Source organism: Capricornis sumatraensis, chromosome 5 (genome assembly GCF_032405125.1).
Source record: "Capricornis sumatraensis isolate serow.1 chromosome 5, serow.2, whole genome shotgun sequence".
NCBI lineage: Eukaryota > Metazoa > Chordata > Mammalia > Artiodactyla > Bovidae > Capricornis > Capricornis sumatraensis.
The window spans coordinates 54,165,167-54,186,671 of NC_091073.1; the positions used below are offsets into that span (position 1 = coordinate 54,165,167).

The 21,505-nt window shown below is 39.9% G+C and overlaps 1 protein-coding gene across 31 annotated transcripts in view; it reads right to left on the reverse strand.

Annotated features, from left to right (window-relative positions):
• NRCAM (neuronal cell adhesion molecule) overlaps positions 1 to 21,505 on the reverse strand; it is an 85,349-nt gene that overhangs the window by 46,282 nt on the left and 17,562 nt on the right. For 16 of the 31 annotated variants that reach the window (XM_068973306.1, XM_068973298.1, XM_068973296.1 and 13 more), the window contains 7 exons: positions 20,779 to 20,949; positions 20,145 to 20,201; positions 18,135 to 18,246; positions 15,122 to 15,306; positions 12,696 to 12,827; positions 3,080 to 3,223; positions 1,589 to 1,700 (listed from right to left, as the gene is read on the reverse strand). In XM_068973306.1, the coding sequence (XP_068829407.1) occupies positions 1,589 to 1,700; positions 3,080 to 3,223; positions 12,696 to 12,827; positions 15,122 to 15,306; positions 18,135 to 18,246; positions 20,145 to 20,201; positions 20,779 to 20,949 (913 nt within the window). The remainder of the gene's footprint in view (positions 1 to 1,588; positions 1,701 to 3,079; positions 3,224 to 12,695; positions 12,828 to 15,121; positions 15,307 to 18,134; positions 18,247 to 20,144; positions 20,202 to 20,778; positions 20,950 to 21,505) is intronic. The other 15 variants (XM_068973302.1, XM_068973304.1, XM_068973301.1 and 12 more) reach the window with 2 other exon arrangements.

Genomic DNA, 21,505 nt, shown 5'->3' on the forward strand with positions numbered 1-21,505 from the left:
ACGACTGAGCGACTGAACTGAACTGAACTGAAGTGATAATTTTCATTATGAGAGGTTCATAATTTAATAATCACATTATTATCTATTTTATCTCTAATAAATGAAAAAACAGACAAAATGAAGACTGCTCCTTTTGACCTTTTCCTCCTACTGTGATGTGTCTGTAACTCCATCTGCATCTGCGATTTCAACACCAAGGTTAAAAGGGTTGTACTTTTGAGAGTATAAATAGAAAAATATTCAGAGAGGAAAAAGAAACAAGCATACATGTAAAGTACATCTACATTCAGCTTCTGGGCTAGCATCAAGAGAAGTGAGGATAGACTCACAGACTTAGAGAATGAACTTTGGTTGCAGGCGGAAGGGACAGTTAGGGAGTTTGGGATGGGCTTCCCTACGGGCTCAGACCGTGGAGGATCTGCCTGCAATGTGGGAGACCTGGGTTCAACCCTAGATTTGGAAGATCCCCTGGAGGAGGGAATGGCTACCCACTCCAGGATTTTTGCCTGGAGAATCCCATGAACAGAGGAGCCTGACAGGTCCAGGGGCTGCAAAGAGTCGGACAAGACTGAGTGACTTTCACTTGGGATGGACATGCACACACTGCTATATTTAAAATAGATAACCAACAAGAACCTACTGTATAGCACATGGAACTCTGCTCAATGTTATATGGCAGCCTGGATGGGAGAGGGGCTTGGGGGAGAATGGATACACGTATATGTATGGCTGAGTCCCTTTGCTGTCCACCAGAAACTATTACAATATTGTTAATTGACCATACCCCAGCACAAAATAAAAAGTTCAGAAGAAGAAGTGAGGATGGATGAAAAGAGGTGTAAGACTAAGCATTAACTCTTCTTTGCTAGGAAATTTTCTGCATAAGCATCCATGTTTGTGTTTTAATCCAATACCTGGCTTTAATCCCACAGCAAGATGTAAAGCCCCACACAGTGTCTGCCAGCTGACAGAGGATCCATAAATGAATATTCCAACTTTCTTTCACTCATTCTTTCTGACCGGTTGCTTCTCTTGGCACTGTCTCTTTCAGCTCAGGCTAAAGCAAGCTGGGAGGATGAACAGGACTAGTGCCAGGAGGGATACGTGAAATGGAATGGTCTAAGCAGGGAGTGAAAGACACGGAAGGAGCTTGGCTGGATCCAAGCCAGCATGCTCGGTGGGAGGGGAACACTGGTAATAGCAAATTCTGTTTTTAAGCTTATGGACCCTGCTCTCACTTCAGATGATATTTTATGATCAAGGAATGTCCCTCAACCTATCTCTCCAGCCATCACTCATGACATCCCAGGTGATACCGTGGCACTGTAATTTTAATTTTTTTTTCAAAAACATTTATATATCCTTCTAGGGTGGACAAAGCATACTGCCAATAAGATTATCCAAGTGACAGTATTTAGCAGAGAGCAAGTCGTTAATAAATATTTGTGAACACATTTAATAATTAATACGATGATGGATTCTTCCCTGCTTTTTCTCCTATCTGTGCTCTGACTAAAACCCTACATACTGAGAAATTTGAAAGCTCTAGCAAATGTAAATATGCCACACAGACAGGACCACTACTTACCACTCGATGACAGGCAGAGGAGACCCAAAGAAGGCACAGTCCAGTAAGGCAGGTCTGTTTGCGATGACCTGATAGAGTGTGTTTGCAGATGTAAGGATTCGTGGTGGCTCAGCTAAAAATGTTGTGAAAAGGTAAAGTAAATATTAAGATAAAATAAACATTTAGGCCCACTGTGTATTTCTGCATCTTTTTAAGGTCATTAGAGTTCATAGTAAGGCACAGTCAATGTATCTCTCCCCTTAGGTTCTCAGGCAGGTATGACCCTACTGGTCACTCAAGGTGGAAAAACACAAGTTTTCTCCCTCTGCCTCATGTTTGCATCTTACTCAAGCATAGCTTGTGATAACTGATTTCTTTATATCTCCTACTACACTGTGAGTTCCTTGCAGGCAAAGAATGGGACTTTTTACTGTCTTCTCTCCATAAATCAGCACAGTATCTGGCACAGAATAATGGCTAAATACATTTTTTGTTGAATGGCCCATCAGAACACACAAGTTGGCAGAAAAAGCAGAATGCTTTTTTCTGGAATCGGAACCGCGTCCTGTACATCCATCAACATCGTGATGGCTCAGCTCTTCATGTGATTTTACTGACCTTCGTTTCAAGCGTGAAGGAAAACATACCACATATTGGTTGGCTTCCTGACCTTAATTCTATTTCAAAGGGAGCCTACTCCACTTAAAGAGTTGAAATATAATTCCTTGGTATCATGAAAAGCATTCTCATCTAAATTTTACTTCTAACAAATCTGGTATTTTGGTCATTTTTGTTTCATAAGGGAAATATAATGTTCACAAAAACCAATCACTTCAGAACATTTATGTCATAGTTTTCTAAACATATTATTATGAATTGATAAATAAATGTACATCTGTGACTTAGATCAGTGCTAAACATTATGATTAACAACTGATTTTCAAAAATCAGAATCATGACATTTTCATTTGTCTTAGCAGTTTCTAAGGATGGTACAATAGTCACATTCAGTTATTAAGAGCAAACCAATGCTCTTTTCCTTTTGAGAGGTTTGACACAATGTAACCATCAGATTGTATCTTATCTATCTTCCTATATTCTTTCCAGTTCCAAGTTCTATGCCACTGCATGCTACTGCTGCTGCTGCTAGGTCGCTTCAGTCGTGTCCGACTCTGTGCGACCCCATAGACGGCAGCCCACCAGGCTCCCTCGTCCCTGGGATTCTCCAGGCAAAAGCACTGGAGTGGGCTGCCATTTCCTTCTCCAATGCATGAAAGTGAAAAGTGAAAGTGAAGTCGCTCAGTGGTATCCGACTTGTAGTGACCCCATGAACCGTAGCCTGCCAGGCTCCTTCATCCACGGGATTTTCCAGGCAACAGTACTGGAGTGGGGTGCCATTGCCTTCTCCATGCCACTGCATAGCAGATGCTTAATGTATTTCTGCTGAATGAATGAAAAACAACAATGGTCATTAATTGAATTTGCCATGTCTTTAATAAAGGGAGCGCTTACCCAGCACATTCACAAATGCATTTGCCAGTAAATATCCATATTCGTTAGAGGCATTGCACTGATACACTGCACTTGATCTTTCTTGAACTTTGGAAAAAATAATGGTGTCGCCATCTATTTTCCTGCTGGGGTCATCAGGGGCAACTGTTTGGATATAAAAACAAAAAGTATACATTCATTCCTGTTTACTTAAAAGATGTACAACTTGAGGTCTAATTTAGAGTAAGCAGAAGACTGATCTAGGTATATATGCAGTGAGAAGGAAAACCAACAACCAGGCAGCAACCATTAATTTCCTTTCTCAGAATTTAGTTATCACTTATCAGCATGGGTATCCTCTTGATGTCCATTCAGTTTTAAATGGATTGATTCTTTTCAATATTATTTTGACAGAGGTAGGGGAAAAAAACCACAAGTAAGGTGTAAATTGCAATACAAATTCAGGAAAACATTACCTTGTTCACAAAAAATTACTGTAATTTATGAGAAGGAAAGTTAATTATCAAGTGTTAATCACTCAGTTGTATCCAACTCTTTATGACCCCATGGACTATAGCCCACTAGGCTCTTCTGTCCATGGAATTCTCCAGGCAAGAATACTGGACTGGGTTGCCATTTCTTCCTCCAGGAGATCTTCCCAACCCAGGAATCAAACTTGGGTCTCTGGCAGTGCAGGCAGATTCTTGACTGTCTGAGCCACCAGGAGGAGATGGCAAAAAGCAGTCCAAAAATATAAAACCCTCTACATCATTTGAACTTGTATATTTTAAAAGCCTCTTATTGAAACAGATACGTAAATAAGTATAGGGTTAATTATCAAATGTGAAAATATGTATTTTCCTGCTTTGGCAATTTGGGAAGCTAAAGTAGAAATAAACTCTGTGAAATTTCTCTTAAAGGTAGCAGTTTCAGCTAAATCTCTCAAGTATCTAAAAAAATGTTAAGACCACAGTTGATCCTATCTAAAGCAGAATGGAACAAGTTGGTAATATATGAGAATTCAGTCCAACGCATGACCTACAATTTGGAAATGCCATGCTATTGTACAAATATTTATTTTTCTGAACACTAAATCTTAGGGTGTAACCTTACATGGCTTTAAAAGTGCACTAAAAGGGGTATTAGGTATCTGTCTCAGCATGTTGATCAAAACCAACTCTAAATAACAGCACCTATATATGCACTATCCCAGATAAACCATAATGGAAAGGAATAAGAAAAAAAAGTCTATGTACGTATAACTGAATCACTTTGCTGTAAAGCAGAAATTAACGTGGCATGGTAAATCAACTATACTTCAATAAAATAAATTAAAACAATAAATAATAGCACCCTTCCTCTTAAACTGCTCTTGGAACCTGAACCACTTACTAGCCTGTACTTACATTCTAAACACCATTTCTCCTCTTTGATGACAGGAAAAGGATGGGCACCTAAGACATATTTATTACTGCCTTTAGACTCCTTTATCACTTTAAAAAGTTTCATCTGTGGGTTATTAATGAAAATAAATAACAAAAGACATCACACTAGTGTTATTCATCCTTGTTTAACCACACATATTCGAAGTATCATGCCCACTCATTCTCATTCTGCATTAGTTTCTACTGAGGCTGAGCAAGTTACTCTAAACTTAGTGGCTTAAAACTACACACATTTACTATCACACCATTCTGTATGTAGTTGCATGTCTGACGTTCCAATCACAATTGATAGCTAACTTAGAAAATCATCTTAGCATAGCAAATGGAACACTGCTCAACGTTATATGGCAGCCTGGATGCAAGGGGTGTTTGAGGGAGAATGAACACATGTGTATGTATGACTGGTTCCCTTTCCAGTTCACCTGAAACTGTCACAACATTGTTTGCTAACTGGCTATACCCCAATAAAGTAAATAAGTGTTAGTCGCTCAGTCGTGCCCGACTCTTTGTGACCCCATGGACGGCAGCCCACCAGGCTCCTCTGTCTATGAGATTCTCCAGGCAAGAATACTGGAGTGGGTTGCCATTTCCTTCTCCAGGGGATCTTCCCAACCCAGGGATTGAACTCGGGTCTCCTGCACTGCAGGCAGATTCTTTATTGACTGAGCTACAAGGGAAGCCCTATACCCCAATACAAAATAAAAATTAAAAAAAATAAAAGCAAAAGAAAAACAAACAAACAAACAAAAAGGAGCAAAGACTACTCTCTTAGACAGTCCAGCTACTTCAACTAGTGATGGAGTGAGCCACGGTACTTTGAGTTGGCGGACTTCCCTGGGTCCAGTGGTTAAGACTCCCTGCTTCCATTGCCTGGGGCATGGGTTCGATCCCTGGTTGGGGAACTAAGCTTCTGAATGCTGTGTTGTGGCCGAAAAAAAAAAAAAACAGAAACAATTTGAGTTGGCACCTTAGCTCACATCCACTGTTTATGATTCTAATGATTTCAAAATGGCCTTAAGGAGCATGTTCTTCCAGCCAGAAGAAAAATACAAGTTTCAATTCCTTGGACAGAGTATAGATTTCCTCGGCAGAGGAATGACATGGCCTAGGAAGTGGATGAGACCTGTGGCCGGCTGTCAGGTACCCTGAGAATGCAGCATCCCTCAGGGAGGCCTGTGTTCCCTGTCCTGCATCCCAAGTCTAGGATCATCTCGGCCTTGCCGACTCACACATTCTCAGCAGTGTCCTTCCACTGCCTCGGCACAGCGTGCTGGGACAGAGCAGCATCTCCGGAGTCTCCTCTGTCAATTCTTCTCAGTGTTTTTCCGTGTGCATTCTGACTGCACTTCTGTGGACCCACCAGGCAGTGGAGGGCTGGGAGTCCCTCCCAGGTCCTCGAATATACCGAGCTCTTAAAAGCTACACCACTGTGTGTTTAATGGGGACAGAGTTCCAGTTTTTCATGGTGAGAAAGTTCTGGAGATCTACTTCACAATAGTGTGAAAGTACTGTAACACTACTGGACTGTACTCTTAAAAATGATTAAGACAGTAAATTTTCTGCTGTGTGTGTGTGTGTTTTAACTGAAGTATAGTTGATTTACAATGTTGCGCCAATCTTGATATACAGCAAGTGACTCAGTTTTACACATATATACATTCTTTTTAAAATATTTTTTTCTATATTGCTTTATCCCAGGAAATTGGATATAGTTCCCTGTTTTAGACAGTAGGACCTGTTATGTGTTTTTTCAACCACAGTAAAAAGCTACCTCACCATGAACATGGAAGACAGCTCAACTCACAAAGCCACTAGGACCATCTTCCCCTGGTGGGGGTTCATCAGGCACAACACACACCATTTAGAACAGCTTTTATGTAGCCCACAGCTTGTTTTTTTTTCCTGCTATCAACCCTTTCCAATTTGTTTTTTTTCTCTTTAACCCGAGAGGCCTCTGAGTGTATCTGCCTTATTTCTGCTAAATGGAGCAGCCTCCAAATATCTATTTTTGGAGATGTATTTAGGAATCAAATAAGCCCTCTAGGTAAGAGTAATGAGTAAATAAGCACATATTTCTCCATGGGGGTTTGGTCTACCAGCCAAATGCTGGTTTGGTTTTCCTTGAGTACTTAACTAAAGAAACACCAACAAACCCGGGACAGTCACAGTGACATACGGGAGCTCAGCAGGTACTGGACAAAGAACAAAACCACTGGTGCAGAGTGATTTGAAGCCTTTGAATTCTGTGTCCTGGCCACTGAGTGGGAGTAACTCTCCAGTATCTAAACCCAAATTGCCCAAACAAATAATAATTAATTCCAGGAATACCAACTTTGATTGCTATAAATGCACACTGGGTAAAGAAACTTAAGAGCACAGACATCCCCACCATACAAAGCCCCAGAGGTGAGGTTCAGAACTGGGGTGACAGTCTTCCAATAATTCTTTTATTCTACTCTTTCTGACATGGCTGGCCAAAACCATGAATGTTTCCAACATTTAGAAAATAAGAAAAACAATAAGTGCCAGTATACAAGTAAAAACTATTATCAAATTTTAAAATATTTTTGTATCTAATGCATAGTTTTATTTTAAAAAAGAGCTTCATGAAACAGACTAAGGAGAAAGAAGTATATGTATCTCAAAGGTGAGAAACTAGGGACTTAGTGGTTTGTTTAATATACAATTACTGCTCAGGTTTCCTGAGTTAGTCTCCTCTATAAACATCTCCTGAAACCTGAACATCTGTGCATAATGTAGAACAAATCTCTGAATGAAAAGGTGAATTTTCTTCTTCTTCTAGGTATTATATCCCCTGTGAAGGGATGGCCACTGAGCTCTTTTGAAAAAAGATGACTTGGTGGAATCTTGGGGAGTCCTAGACCACATCTCCTTTCCTCTGCCTGCTTATTACGTATCACTGTCTTTCAATCCCTCCCTCCATATCAGCAAAATATGTAACTGTGGCAGGAGGAGGCCTTCTGTCTACTCTCATTCTCTTCATTCCATCCCCTTCTCATCTTTTAGAGAAAAGGGGACTTTTAACATAATAATAGTATGATCTTACAGACGCTCCACTTGGAAGAATCCGAGAGATCTACCTCAGTTCACACGGGGGATGATTAAAGATCTACAAGTGCTGGGCTCTCCCACTGTCTCCCAGGACAAGGTCAGGAATCTTGGTGCCCACAGCCTTGACCTTGGACATTTTCTTTCTGGTCCTGGGTTCTATTTTCACACTTTCCCAGACACTGTGGGTCACACAATAAAAAATTAGGAGTTCTTTTTTGGCATCAGCACCTCTGCAGCTGTGTTCTTGACTTCTGCAGGTGGTTCCAAACATATTTTATGCAAATTCCACATTTTTTTTTTGCTTCAAGGAAAGTTTAAAGTAACCTGGCCAGTCCTAGGGGGATAGAGCTTTGAAAGACATTGAGATTAGGGCCCTGACTCTTTCTGAATGAATTCTTCCAGTTTTGTAAAACAGTAGGTGCCAGGTCTTAAATGCACAGTCACAAACCAGCAACACTATATTTTGCTAACAAATCCCAAGTCTGACCCTTTCCTGTTCTGACCCACCTTCTCCTTTTACTGGCAGCCAGAACCTACAGAGGTGGGGGCGGGGTGGGGGCAGGGAGAGAGTGACAATGTCCTTAGGTGACTGTCTACACATCAGGAGTGGGGAGGTATCTGGTACTGTGTCCTCTGATAATGTTCTGTTGCATGGCGCCTGGTGGGGAGGTCAGGCACCTGGCGGGATGCTGCACTGTGATGCTGCAGAAGCACAGTTGTTCCTGCCCCTGTCGTTCAGCAACTGGTCCAGCCAAGGTTTCTGCAACCTCCTAGGGAGAAGGTGTCAGCAAGCCAGCCTGTGCGCCCAGCTAACCTTTGAGGTCTACTCTGGCTCCCCCTTTAATCCTTACCATGCCGATTCTGTGTTGTATATTGTAGCAGATCTTGCTCTCTCCTGCCTTCTTGCCCTATCACTGCTGAATGTATCCGTGGGTTGCAAACTCAGCAAACTACAGATGACAAGCCGCAGTCTCTTGTTTCCAGAATGGTCCCCAAACCTCAGTTCTATTTAGAGGCCTCTGAATTAACAGGTAAACTATCAAGCAGGGCGGACAGGGGAGAGGCAGGAGGCTCCTCAAACTTCTACAGATTTCTGGACAGTTTTCTTCATTTACTCCCTAAATTGGATCAGGGAGGTCAGTGCAAGGAGGGGGCATATAGAGTTCACTTTAACTAGCTGTTTAAGACTCAGTGTCTCAAATGAACTTATTTACAGAAAGACTCACAGACATAGGGAACAGACTTATAGGTGGGGCGCGCTGGGGGAATGGATTGGGAATTTGGGATTAGCAGATGTAAACTATTACATTTAGATTAGATAAACAATAAGGTCCAACTGTTGAGCACAGGAAACTATATTCAATATTCTGGGATAAATCGTTAACAGAAAAGAAAATGAAAAAGAATGTATATACCTGTATAACTGAATCACTCTGTTGTACAGCAGAAATTCACACATTACAAATCAACTATACATGAATACAATTAAAATTTTTTTTAAAATTGAACATTGAAAAATTTAAAAAATTATTTAAAAGTTTAAAAAACAGACTTAGGGTCTAGCCAAGAAGTCATTCACCAGAAGCTGTAGATGGACCAGTGGCTGAGAGTGGGGGTGGGGAACTGTACTGGCCCTGCCGTGCCCTCCTGCAGAGAGCTGAGTCCCCACCAGGTGCCTTGAACCCATCAGCTTTCAATTCTGAGATTACAAACAGTAATCCATGCATTTTTAGCTTGGCCTCCAGATGTGAAGGAAGACACCTCCCAGGGACACTTCTCATCAGTTCAGTTCAATTCAGTCACTTAGTCATGTCCGATTCTTTGCAGCCCCATGGACTGCAGCATGCCAGACCTCCCTGTCCATCACCAACTCCTGGAACTCACTCAAACTCATGTCCATCAAGTCAGTGATGCCATCCAACCATCTCATCCTCTGTCATCCCCTTCTCCTCCCACCCTCAATCTTTCCCAGCATCAGGGTCTTTTCCAATGAGTCAGCTCTTTGCTTCAGGTGACCAAAGTACTGGAGTTTCAGCTTCAGCGTCAGTCCTTCCAATGAATATTCAGGACTGATTTCCTTTAGGATGGACTGGTTGGATCTCCTTGCAGTCCAAGAGACCCTCAAGAGTCTTCTCCAAAACCACAGTTCAAGAGTATAAATTCTTTGGTGCTCAGCTTTCTTTATACACTTCTCATCACCTCAATATAAACAGGCAGCATCTGCTCCTGGCACTGGGTCCCGGGCTTTGCTGCCAGGCTGCATGGCATTTTCTCTTCCTACTTGTCCACCAGAGTGCCCACTCTGAGGCACACCAGAGGCAGAGGGGCCCTTGATCTGCAGGCATCATCAACTCTGATCCCAGCTCTGCTAAGTCTCTTAAGACATACTTCGGGGATGGAAGAAATCAACTGGTTTTGAACCTGATTTGAGAGATTTTGTTCTAACTCTTTCTGCTCTGGACCCAATCAGAAGACAGGTTCCACTAGTCTCCAGGGACCTACACTCCATCCCCCAAATGCCAGCCTTTCCATCCTTCCCCCAAATATTTCATTTAAAGGGGAATGTCTATGAGTGCAACTTCAAAGCTCACTTAAAAAATTGAAGTCTAGTTGACTTATGGTATGATATTAATTTCAGGTGCACAACACAGTGATTCAATATTTTATAATAGATTATACTCCAAATAAAGTTACAAAATACTGGCTTTATTCCCTGTGCTGGACATTACACCCTTCAGTCTTACTTATGTTATACCCAAATAGTGTAAAACTCTCAATACAGCTGGAGTTACAGATTCCCTGAGAGGCACCACCTGTGCCTCGTTTGGAAGGATCACAAGCTGAGAGAACCAAAAGGAAAGATCAACTTCCTTATTTTATCTCCCCTCATCCCTGTGTCACTGACCCACCTACATCTCAATTTCCCCCTGCTTCTGATTGCATTCTGACTGCTGAGCTTGAGGATTTATCTTTTCAACATTCCCTGGCTCCCCAGTTTCCCCACTGAGAAATGATGGATGTCCCCCTCCCACTTGTCAGTTTCACTGAGGCCAGATCTCAGGGGTACGTTTAACCTTCCATAAATCGGCACAGAATCTCTGAGCTAGAAACTTGGTACCGAAAGTGCTGAGCATGCTCTATCCCTCATTGCCATTCTGAAAACATTCCTACCAGAAAACTTACTTTTTAGTTCAGGGCTTCCTTCCACTTCTCAGTTCCCACTCATATGTTCCCGAGAGTGGCAACAGCTTCCCAATGCACAACCACAAAATATTCTGCAGTTTTTCCTGATTCTGATCCTAGTGAAAATTTGGAGTAGAAATATCCAAACCCATTTTGCTGGACTCTTTAGTATCTGTGCTCTCCCAGGAACATATTTCCTTTTACAATAAACACAGGCTGTCTGATTCTGAGCATCTGATAAAGATTGTGTTGTGTGACAAACTACTAATAAACACTCACAGAAGCGGGTCTCTCACTCTACCTAGACCTGGAGCAGTAAGACCTTGATGGTGAGAATTATCAGGAACTTGGGCTGTTTAAAATCTGCCAGTATTATTCAGATTCATCTTAGGGTGAAGACTATTTAATGAAAGTCAGTTTAATGGATCTTTTGGGTATGGGAGAGTAGAACCAATTTTTGATTCTGGGTTGGAGGCAATGAAGGGCTTTCCTGATAGCTTAGTTGGTAAAGAATCTGCCTGCAATGCATGAGACCCTAGTTGGACCCAGGAAGATCTGCTGCAGAAGGGATAGGCTGCCCACTCCGGTATTCTTGGGCTTCCCTTGTGGCTCAGCTGGTAAAAAACTCACCTGCAAAGCGGGAGACCTGGGTTTGATTCCTGGGTTGGGAAGATCCCCTGGAGAAGGGAAAGGCTACCCACTCCAGTATTCTGGGCTGGAGAATTCCATGGACTGCATAATGTATGTGTGGACTGTATAGTCCATGGGGTCACAAAGAGTTGGACATGACTGAGCGATTTTCACTTTGGAAGGAATGAGGAGTCAAGTTGCTCTATATTGTATCTTAATTCTGAAGGTTGTCTTTACTGAATGTCTTTATAGATTATAATGCTACTGATGGGGAGGGTGAACACAATGTGGGGTTTTAAACAGAAACCAATTTCTCTCTCTCTCTCTCTAAGAAGGGGAAAATTTCCAAAGATTCTCCTGTCAATAGCAGCTGGTGGAAGGTGGACTCAAGAAAATGGAGAGGCAGTGGGCTCTCTGGGGATGGCCATGCTTAGGAAACCAAGAGGAGGGGGATGCAATATCCATTTTACTTTTTTTTTCCTTTGCTATAATGCCCTTCTAAGAGACTCAAGCGTCTAATCAAGTTTTGTAAAACTGGTCTTTGCTATGATTTAGAAGATTGAGGGACAGCTTGTGGCTACACTCTGGGGGACTGTTCTAGGCAGCCTGGAGAAGCTGGCTGAGAGCTGGAGTGGTCCAGGGAAGGTGGCGGAAGAGGTGATACTTGGCAGTTAAGATCCTGTAAACAATGGTCAAGAATGATCTCAGTAATGCTTGGGGAGGGAAGACGGGTCAAAGACAGAACATCCAGCATACGACTGAGGTCAGAAGATATGTTCTTCTTTGGGCATTAAATGGAACAGTGACCTCTCAAGACTGGAGAACTTGGGAACATCTGAACTCTATTAGGAATGGGCCTAGTAATTTAAAACCTCTTTAAATTAAGACAGCCGTATTTCTCATTGCCATATCCACTGTCTCTATTCCTAGCCTCCCTAACACCTCCTCCAACTCCTGTGATGTTTCCACACATCACTTGACATTTTGAACAAAGAAGATAACGTGAACTTTCCAGTGGGTGTTTATTTCTCACCCTGTCACTGTTCCTATGACTCACACAAAAAACAAGACCAACTGCAAAGTTCCAATCAGCGCATACTGTTCTGTTAACAGCATAAACAATTCGGTCATAATAAATTATACCTAAAGATAACAAAATTAAAACCTACAGGTAATCTGGTGCTTCTCTGTAACTTATATATGACTTCCTTCCTTAAGTCAAGCTGTTTTATCATCATTTGTCTCCTGTGGAGAAATCACTATGCTCCCAAAACACACTGCGACTGGAGCCAATCAAGGAAACTTACTTTCTATCGGGACTCCATTTGATAACCAGCTAATTCTGGGTTTTGGGTTGCCATTCGCTCTGCAGATGAGGGTTCCATCCTCTTCAGGGGACAGCACAAGATTCTGAGGTGCTATGATCCAGTATGGAGCCGCTTTATGAGGAAAGGAGAAAAATACCACAAAATTTAATCAAGTAAATTATTCTAGGAAATTTAGTACGCTGAACCATCTTAATGATAAAAATAAGTATGTTGCAAAACGTTTGTTAATTTCATTTTTTTTTTAGAATGAACAGACTTCTAAATGATACTTCAAAGAACACTTCAGATTTTCAAAAGAATGTTTAAAGAGACTCATGACATCTATGTATCATTTCAAGAGCCTTTTGATTCAAATATCATCATCTTGTTCTACACTGTATGGATCAGATATCAAAGAGGTAACAGATTTCTCTAAAGTTGTACAGCAATTTAGAGGTACAGAAAGGGATACGAAAGAGGAATTTAAATTCTAAGCCCTGTAGAATACATACAGTTATAAAATTAGTAAGCAATTTTTAAAGCTTTGCAGTTTTTGAAGCACTGCCAAGTGAGTATAGAGTGTTCCTGTAAGTCCTTCACCAGCTTTCTCTAATGTTAACATCTTACAAAACCATGGTACAGATACCAGAACAGGAAATTAACATTGCTACAATACCATCAACTCAACTACACACTGTACTAGGCTTTCCCCAGTTTTTCCACTGTCTTATTTCTGTTCCAGCACCCTCTCCTGGATATCACATTGCATTTAATCGTCACATCTTCTTACTTAGTTTCCTCTAATCTGAAAGTTTCTTGGTCTTTCTTTGTTTTTCATGAACCTGAGACTTTTAAAGACTACTAGTAAGTTATTTTGTAGAACATCTTTTTATTTTTTTTTAAATCAAGAGCTTTTCATTTTTTATAACAAGGAACAATATCCTCATTTTATCATTATCAGGACAGAAATGGAGAAAAGTAATTATATGTGTGTTAGCTGTGTAAACATATATCAATGTTAATTACTTCCCCAACTCTATAAATAAGTTCTCTATCACCTCTTTTCTTTTAATAAAGCATTTTTTCTTTGAACTTCTTCCCAGACTTAGAAAGGAGAACTAGTCAACTGAATTCTTTCAGGGATAAATCAAACTTACTAAATTGATTAATCTTCATATTTTTCCTAAGGCACGTTCTCCATTTTTTATCTGTAACCAAAATATTTTGTGAAATGTTCCAACATGCCCTCACTCCTAGAGAATGTTTATACCAGCGACAATTGAATTCTCATACAGAGCAACAGGAAGGTTTTAAGTGAAACAAAAGCTTTTCCACCTAAGGTCAAATTTAGTGATTTCTGAGTGAAGAATTCCTGAATTGCTAGATTATAATCACCATCCAACCACCATCATTAGTATCATCATCATTACTTTTTAAAAAAAGATTATATTCCATCTAGTTATTATCAAATACTGGTTACATTGCCTGTGTTGTACAATAGATCCTTGTAGCTTATTTTAAAAATCATAGTTTGTACCTCTTAACCTCCTACTTTATTGCCCCTCCCTCCTTCCCTCTCCCCACTGGTAACCACTATGGTACATCTGTTTTTACTAGAGTTTTTCCTGATGATTTTTCACGATTCAGCTGAGGTTTTGAGTGACTGAACCTTCTCACTGCATTACATCTGGGAGCACATGATATTGACATTGCTTATTACTGGTTTATGAACCTCGATCACCTGGTTAGAGTGATGCCTGCCAGCTTTCTCCACTGTACAGTTACTATTTTCCTGCTTTCCACATTCTATTCATTAGAAGCAGGCAACTTCAGCCCTTACTCAAGGGGAGGGTGATTAAGCTCTATCTCCTTTAAGGATGAGGAGTGAAGAATCTGTGGACATATATTAAACCTACCTCAGTAATTAATCTGGATGTGGGTGGGTAAGGGGAGAAAAAACACTGAGGCTATGCAAACAACCTGTTTTGCTTGAAAGTCTGACCAAGTAATTTCATCATTTTATTTATTTATTTTTGAGAGTTATATTTTATTACAATGTAAGCCCAGGAGACAGGACTCTCAGATCACTTTGAGGGACTGCTCTGAAGAGGCAAGGGGGCATCCAGTAATTTTAGCACTCATCACTGGCTCTTGCCTACAGCAGTTACAACTGTGGAATTCTAATGGTGATTTTCGATTTCCTTCATTCTTTCAACACTTATTAATTGGAATCCTCTGCAAGGAAGATCTGAGGGAGCAAATTTTTAACCTGATTTAAAAGCTCTATAAATGGCAATGAGAAGAGATTCAAGGTACCGTGAGTACTGATATAAATTTACATTATTATTACTGAAGAATATAATTAAAGGCATTTAATGAAAGATTCTCATGGAGGCAAGAATCATGTATTTTAGACAATGATATACCTTTAACTGTGACGGAAATGGTATGATGGATGGCTCCTAATGAATTTTTGGCTATACACTGGTAATTTCCAGAGTCTGCTTCTGTAACCTGAACGATTTGCAGAGTTTTCTTAAAGTTCCTATAAAATGTCCGGTTGACGGGGAGTGTTCCATCTTCTTTTATCCAGTAAATAATTGGGGTAGGCCTGATAAGGTAAACAGAAAATAACATCACGAAAAAACATTTGTGATAAAGATCACGAGGAACAGATAAATATTTTAAGTAACCACACACTTTTATTAAGTAATGCTCAAAACCTTACATTTCAGTCTGCAAGTTACCATTTTCACACAAGCTAACTGATGGCACACCATGAACTCTGACTTCAGGATCTGTTGAGAATGGCAGCGAGATTTACTTGACTAAAGGGACCTAATTATTATCTTCAAAGTTCTGATGAAGGAGACACTCTTGGAAAATTTTGCATGACTGGACTATATCAATCAAAAGAATGACCATGAAATTAACAATACAGAGTGACAATTTTTTAAAAAACTTTTTTTTTTTTAATGTGGGCCATTTTAAAAGTCTTCATTGAATTTTTGTTCTAATATTTCTTCTCTTTTTATGTTTTGGTCTTTTGGCCGTGAGCCACATGGGATCTTAGCTCCCTGACCAGGCACTGAACCCATATCCCCTACACTCTTAGCCACTAGACTGCCAGGGAAGCCCTTCAAGTTACAATTTTTTAATCAGCCAGACTTAAAAAGGTTACAGAAAGAAAGGTTAGAGAAAAACTAACCTAAGGTTAGTTTTTGTGCCCATAAACTTCCATACATATTTCCATACCAAATGGAAGAATCTCCCTATCTTATAACAGGCTATCTGATGATGTGAATGAGGTGATTAGAGGAATCGTGCTGTTATTTTAATTTCATTATTAGTGATGTTTTAAAACATTATATCCATTGATAGAGGTAGGCCCAACTCACATGTTACTTATATCATTTCTTACCTGTGTTTCTTATTAAATCATGAACTATAGAGACAGATGAAAAGCCAGACTTAGGCTTAGAGTTAAAAAGATCTGCTTCAAAATCCCAGCCCTACTCTAAAGTGCTCTTTGATTTTGGATCTCTGGCCTTTTGGGGCCTCAGTTTCCTCCATTGCCTTAATGAAGACAATAATGCTTGTTTTGATCTGGTGACCTGAGAAGGTTTTCATGAGGGTAAAATAAAAATCCATTCAGTATATTTACTAAGCACTAAACTATAGATCCCCTGGAGGCGGGCATGGCAACCCGCCTGGAGAAGCACCATGGATAGAGGAGCCTGGTGGGCCACAGTCCATGAGTTCCCAGAGTCAGACACGACTGAGTGGCACAAACTATATAGACCAGGGATCTCCAGGGATCTCCAGGTGGCGCTCCAGTAAAGAATCTGCCTGCCAAAGCAGGAAACCCAAGAGACAGGGGTTCAGTCTCTGGGTTGGGAAGATCCCCTGGAGAAGGAAATGGCAACTCAATCCAGTATTGTTGCCTAGAATATCCCATAGACAGAAGGGCTGCAGTTCGTGGGGTCACAGAGTTGGACACAACTGCGCACGCACACACAAACACAGACTATAGGTCAAGCATTAAGTTGTGTGTTGGGAAGTTTAAAAAAAAAAAAAGAATGGTCCAGGCCCCTCAGGAAGAACACAATATCTATCATTAGAAATACTAGTGGGGTTAATGGGTTGTAGAATTGTTTTTGTTTGTTTACTTGAATAAAAATAACTGAACAGATATACTTGATGAACTGGGTCATGAGTAGTGTTATTTTTTGACATGGCCAGCAGGGGCCTCCGTCTCCAGAGGTATTAATAAAATTTTTCCTGGAGGCTGATTTGGCTTCTAGGAAGGAATGTGATACTCTGAGTCACCAGGTCAAGGACAGCACAGATCACAACACAACGCAACACGTTTCTGAGAGTCCAGTCAATGTTCCAGCAAATGTGCCTTATCAATGGTACTTACTCTATGCCAGGCATGAGAGGAAAGTATTCAGAAGCTTGCCTCCAGCATTTCCCTAACATAACAGCTGTTCCTGCAGCTGAGCTGAGGCTTCCCTGGGACTTCTCTCAAGGGTACATGGGTTCTGGGGGTGGTATCAGGTTTGAGGTGTGCATAGATGAGACAGGGCTTCCCTGGTGGCTCAGATGGTAAAGAATCTACCTACAATGTGGGAGACCTGGGTTTGAGCCCTGGGTTGGGAAGATCTCCTAGAGAAGGGCATGGCAACCCACTCCAGTATTCTTGCCTACAGAATTCCCATGGACAGAGCCTGGCTGGCTACAGTCCATGGGGTCACAAAGAGTTGGACAGGACAGAGTAACTAAGCATACACATAGATGAGACAGCTGCAAAGAAGCTGGTCTGGTGACGAGCGCTAGGAGGTAGAGGATGGGACAGCATGCCAGTGTCAAGGCTAGGCACTAAGAGGCTGAATGAGCTTCCGCTGTTAGGAAAATAAGCCAGAGCTTGATTGCCTAGAAGGATGTGAAAAATTCATGACCAAGAGCTCCACTGCCCTACTAACAGCAGGAGACCCAGAGCTGTGAACCCAAGGCCGAGCTGCTCAGAAGATGCGTCAGCAGGCTCAAACGAAATCAGCCAGATCCAGCCCTGTCACAGCACAACTGCTCTGTATACTTGTAGACAAATCATCAATGACAAACAGCTATTGGTTTTAAGCCTCTACGTTTTGAGATGATGTTAGACAACAGTAGCAAAATAATATAAGCTTCATTACAATTACAACAATCATAAGGTGATTACTGACACTTATTTCTAAAGGAACATTTACATTAACAAAATATTTTCATAATACGAAATAACACATGGCCCATTTGGGAAGTAATCATCACATTTTTCTTGATTGCTTAATGCAGTCTCTATCAATGATTCCTGCTATGATACAATATTAATGTCTTTATACCAATCTACTATGTTTATATAAGAAGTGGACATCAAGACAGACAGTGTTAACTCACAGCCCTTCTGCAATGCACTCAAGGGAAAGGACATTTCCTCTTAATTCCTCTTTGCGACTTGTATTGCCATCTGGAGTTAAAAATGTTGGTGGCCTCTGTCTATGTGATTTAGCTGCAAACAAGAAGATCAATATGCATTCAAAGTAAGATATGGATTTCTAGAAGAACAGTTCACTGTCTAAAAATCTAATCCCTTTTTAAATTGATTTACCATTGATTGTGAAATTTGTTAAATAAATACATACATACTCCTTGCCTTATAAATAGCCATCACTCTCTCAGTTGGCCAGAAATAGAAACTACTTTGGTTGCATAAGAACTAATAACGAGGACTATTTTCCATTGTATAGTTTCCTAATTTGGGTTAGAGTTCTATGTATTTTTGGTGGGTTGGTAAAGTTTCAAAATGTAGACATAGAGAGGAAAATTATGTTATCAAATTATCCACCTCTCAAGATGAGTACTCAGGTCAAAGGGAAAATGAGCTATCTATTTTCTGGAAGATGTTAGGTTTTTCTGAAAGATATGACAATGGACAAGGTCTTTTGGTTTACCCTAGGGACAAAATTATAGTCAATTCCATTGATTAATCATGAAGATAAATCATGGTGAACATCTAATATATCAAGATACTCAAATTGCGAGGGTATTTGTAAAATACAAATACAAAACTAGAAAGTGACTGGCAGAGGTCTGGCAAATGTGTGCCACAGATTATGGGTGAAGTTAAAGAAATTAAAATTGGTTTCCTCAATGAAAAAATAAAGAGGGCTCAATTCAGAGATCTCAGGGAGGTAAGTATATATATATATATGGAGAAAGAGAGAGAGTACCTTCATGTTTCATGAAGAAAAATCATATAGAGACCTGGCCTAAATGTGTCCTTATCCTCTGGTTGCATCTCAAAAGAACTGAAAGTAGAAATCCTACCATCTTGAGGTTCTAAGAGCCCCTTTAAGAGTGTGCAACACTTTAATGTGTTATCTACTTGATGCTCATAAAAACTGAAAAGGTAATATATAAATTATCCTCACTTCTCAGAAGAAAAGGCTGAATACCAGAAAAGGTATTACTGAACACAAATTAGAGTTTTCCTTAGATTTTAGAGATGGGGGAGGAAATCACACACCTTTGAAAAATCACTTTGAAAGTGATTTCGAGGTCCATATTTTTCAGGAGTATTTTAATATAAAATAAAATAATATGAAATAAGGTAAAAATAAAAGTAAGGCAGGAGTTATGGTATGTTACTCTGGCCATTGATAGTACCTTAGTGCTTTTTACTTCATATCTCAAGGGTAAAAAATTAGTACAGCAGAAATTTGAGCTTATGGATAATTTAAGAGGACCCCATATTCAGAACCCATAATTTTCATTCATAGACTCTACATTTGAGATCCATGTTTCCCTTAAGGAAATAAAATTCTTTCCCTTTTAAAAGAATGATGTTAAATCTATTTTTAAAAGATTATTTCCACTGAAGATAGTGTCTTGATTTTAAACTAAACTAAGAGAAATACTATTTCTAATTATATGACATTGATAAGGTCATGTGAAAACAGATGGAAAATACAATGCTTTCCTGTCAAAATCCAGTTAATGTTAGTTGCTAAAGGTTATTAAGACTTTGATGTTAGTATTTTAGCAGGTTAATGTACCTTGCCAATTCTTATTAATCTATGAGAAAAGTTTATGAGCCAGACAAAAAATGAAAAATGTAATTCTAAACATATATGAAAGATTTTTTTTCAAATTTTGTGGGATGATTCTTTACATGAAAACAGTTTTAGTAAATTTTGTTATTATACATACAACATGGAACATGTTTTAATGACATGTTTGAGAGCTCAAAGCTAAATTTATATGAAACATACATTGATTCTAGTGGTATTAAACATGAAACTAGGAATTTCGTAAAGAAATAAGTTAAACAGCCATGGAGGTGAAGTTAGTGAACTAAATTCTACAATGAAGAAGAAATACCAGTTACAATCAATCACCAAAACTCACCACCATAAAACTCAGTGTCACTCAAATTAGCAGCTATAGTGTCATTCAATTCATCCACTGAAATAAACAGAATATTATGAAGAATGCAAAAAGAAGGGGAGAGAGAATTGTAAAAAAAGAAAAAAAGTACTGGGCAACAAAACATAAACCACTCTGCTGACCAAGTGCATCCCAACCTAGTAAAACCAGTGCTTTACATTGTACGTGACTGTTTCATTAACTCACTGAGCCACCCCCAGCCAGTAAGATGCAGACATATAACTGGAGCTGCAGGACTCCCAGTTGACGACATTGTGAAGCATAAACCACAAGCAAATGCTCAGAACACTAAGAACTGGGCTGGCCAAAAAGTTCATTCAGGTTTTTCTGTAACATCTTACCAATGTTTTGGCCAAACCAACAGATTCAGGAAGTTATCATAGAAACAATAATGGTAATAACAGTAAAAACTGTAAAATACAGTAAAGTAGGCAAGCTTCCTATAATACACGTGCCAACACTTTCATGACTATTCACAGGTACTTCCCTGATCAATGAAACTGTTTACTTCAAAGTTAGTGGTATTTAATAGTAACACACTTGCACACATTTGTAAACATCATTGCAAGAGAGTTTTTGGAAAATGAACTCTTACCTGAAATCACCTTAACAGAAATTGGTTGCTTCTGCTGTATGGTTTGAGTATGATTAAATCTGGCGTAACAGATGTAGTCTTCCCGGGTGTCCTCTGGGAGCACATTGGAAAAGTAAAGGTCTCCATTCAGACCCTGGGAAACTCTCTCACTCTGTGGAAGTCTTTGAAAGGCTGGAGAATGGCAGGGAGGTATCTAGATCATTCCATCACAAAGTGGCCACTTTCCAAATTAGCAAGATAACTGTATCTACTAATAAACAGTCCTGTGAACTTCACTTGCATGTATTTTCTTCCTCTATAAAGCTCTTTTGAGAAAAAGCAAATAATTCCAAAAGGAAAAGACATATGAATTAAAATTCCAACTATACCTGCCAGACCTTAACTTCTCTAGAGTGGGGGCAGAGGTGAGACTAAAGTTGCCCAGTGAAGGGTTTTAGAAAACAAGTGTAAACCAAAAAATGTTTTATGGAATGAGTTTGTGTGACTTTTCCTAACATTTAAGTTAATTCCTAAGTACCAGACCACCTGGCCTGCCTCTTGAGAAATCTCTATGCAGCTCAGGAAGCAACAGTTAGAACTGGACAAGGAACAACCGACTGGTTCCAAATAGGAAAAGGAGCATGTCAAGGCTGTATCTTGTCACCCTACTTATTTAACTTATATGCAGAGTATATCATGAGAAACGCTGGAGGAAGCACAAGCTGGAATAAAGATTGCTCGGAGAAAT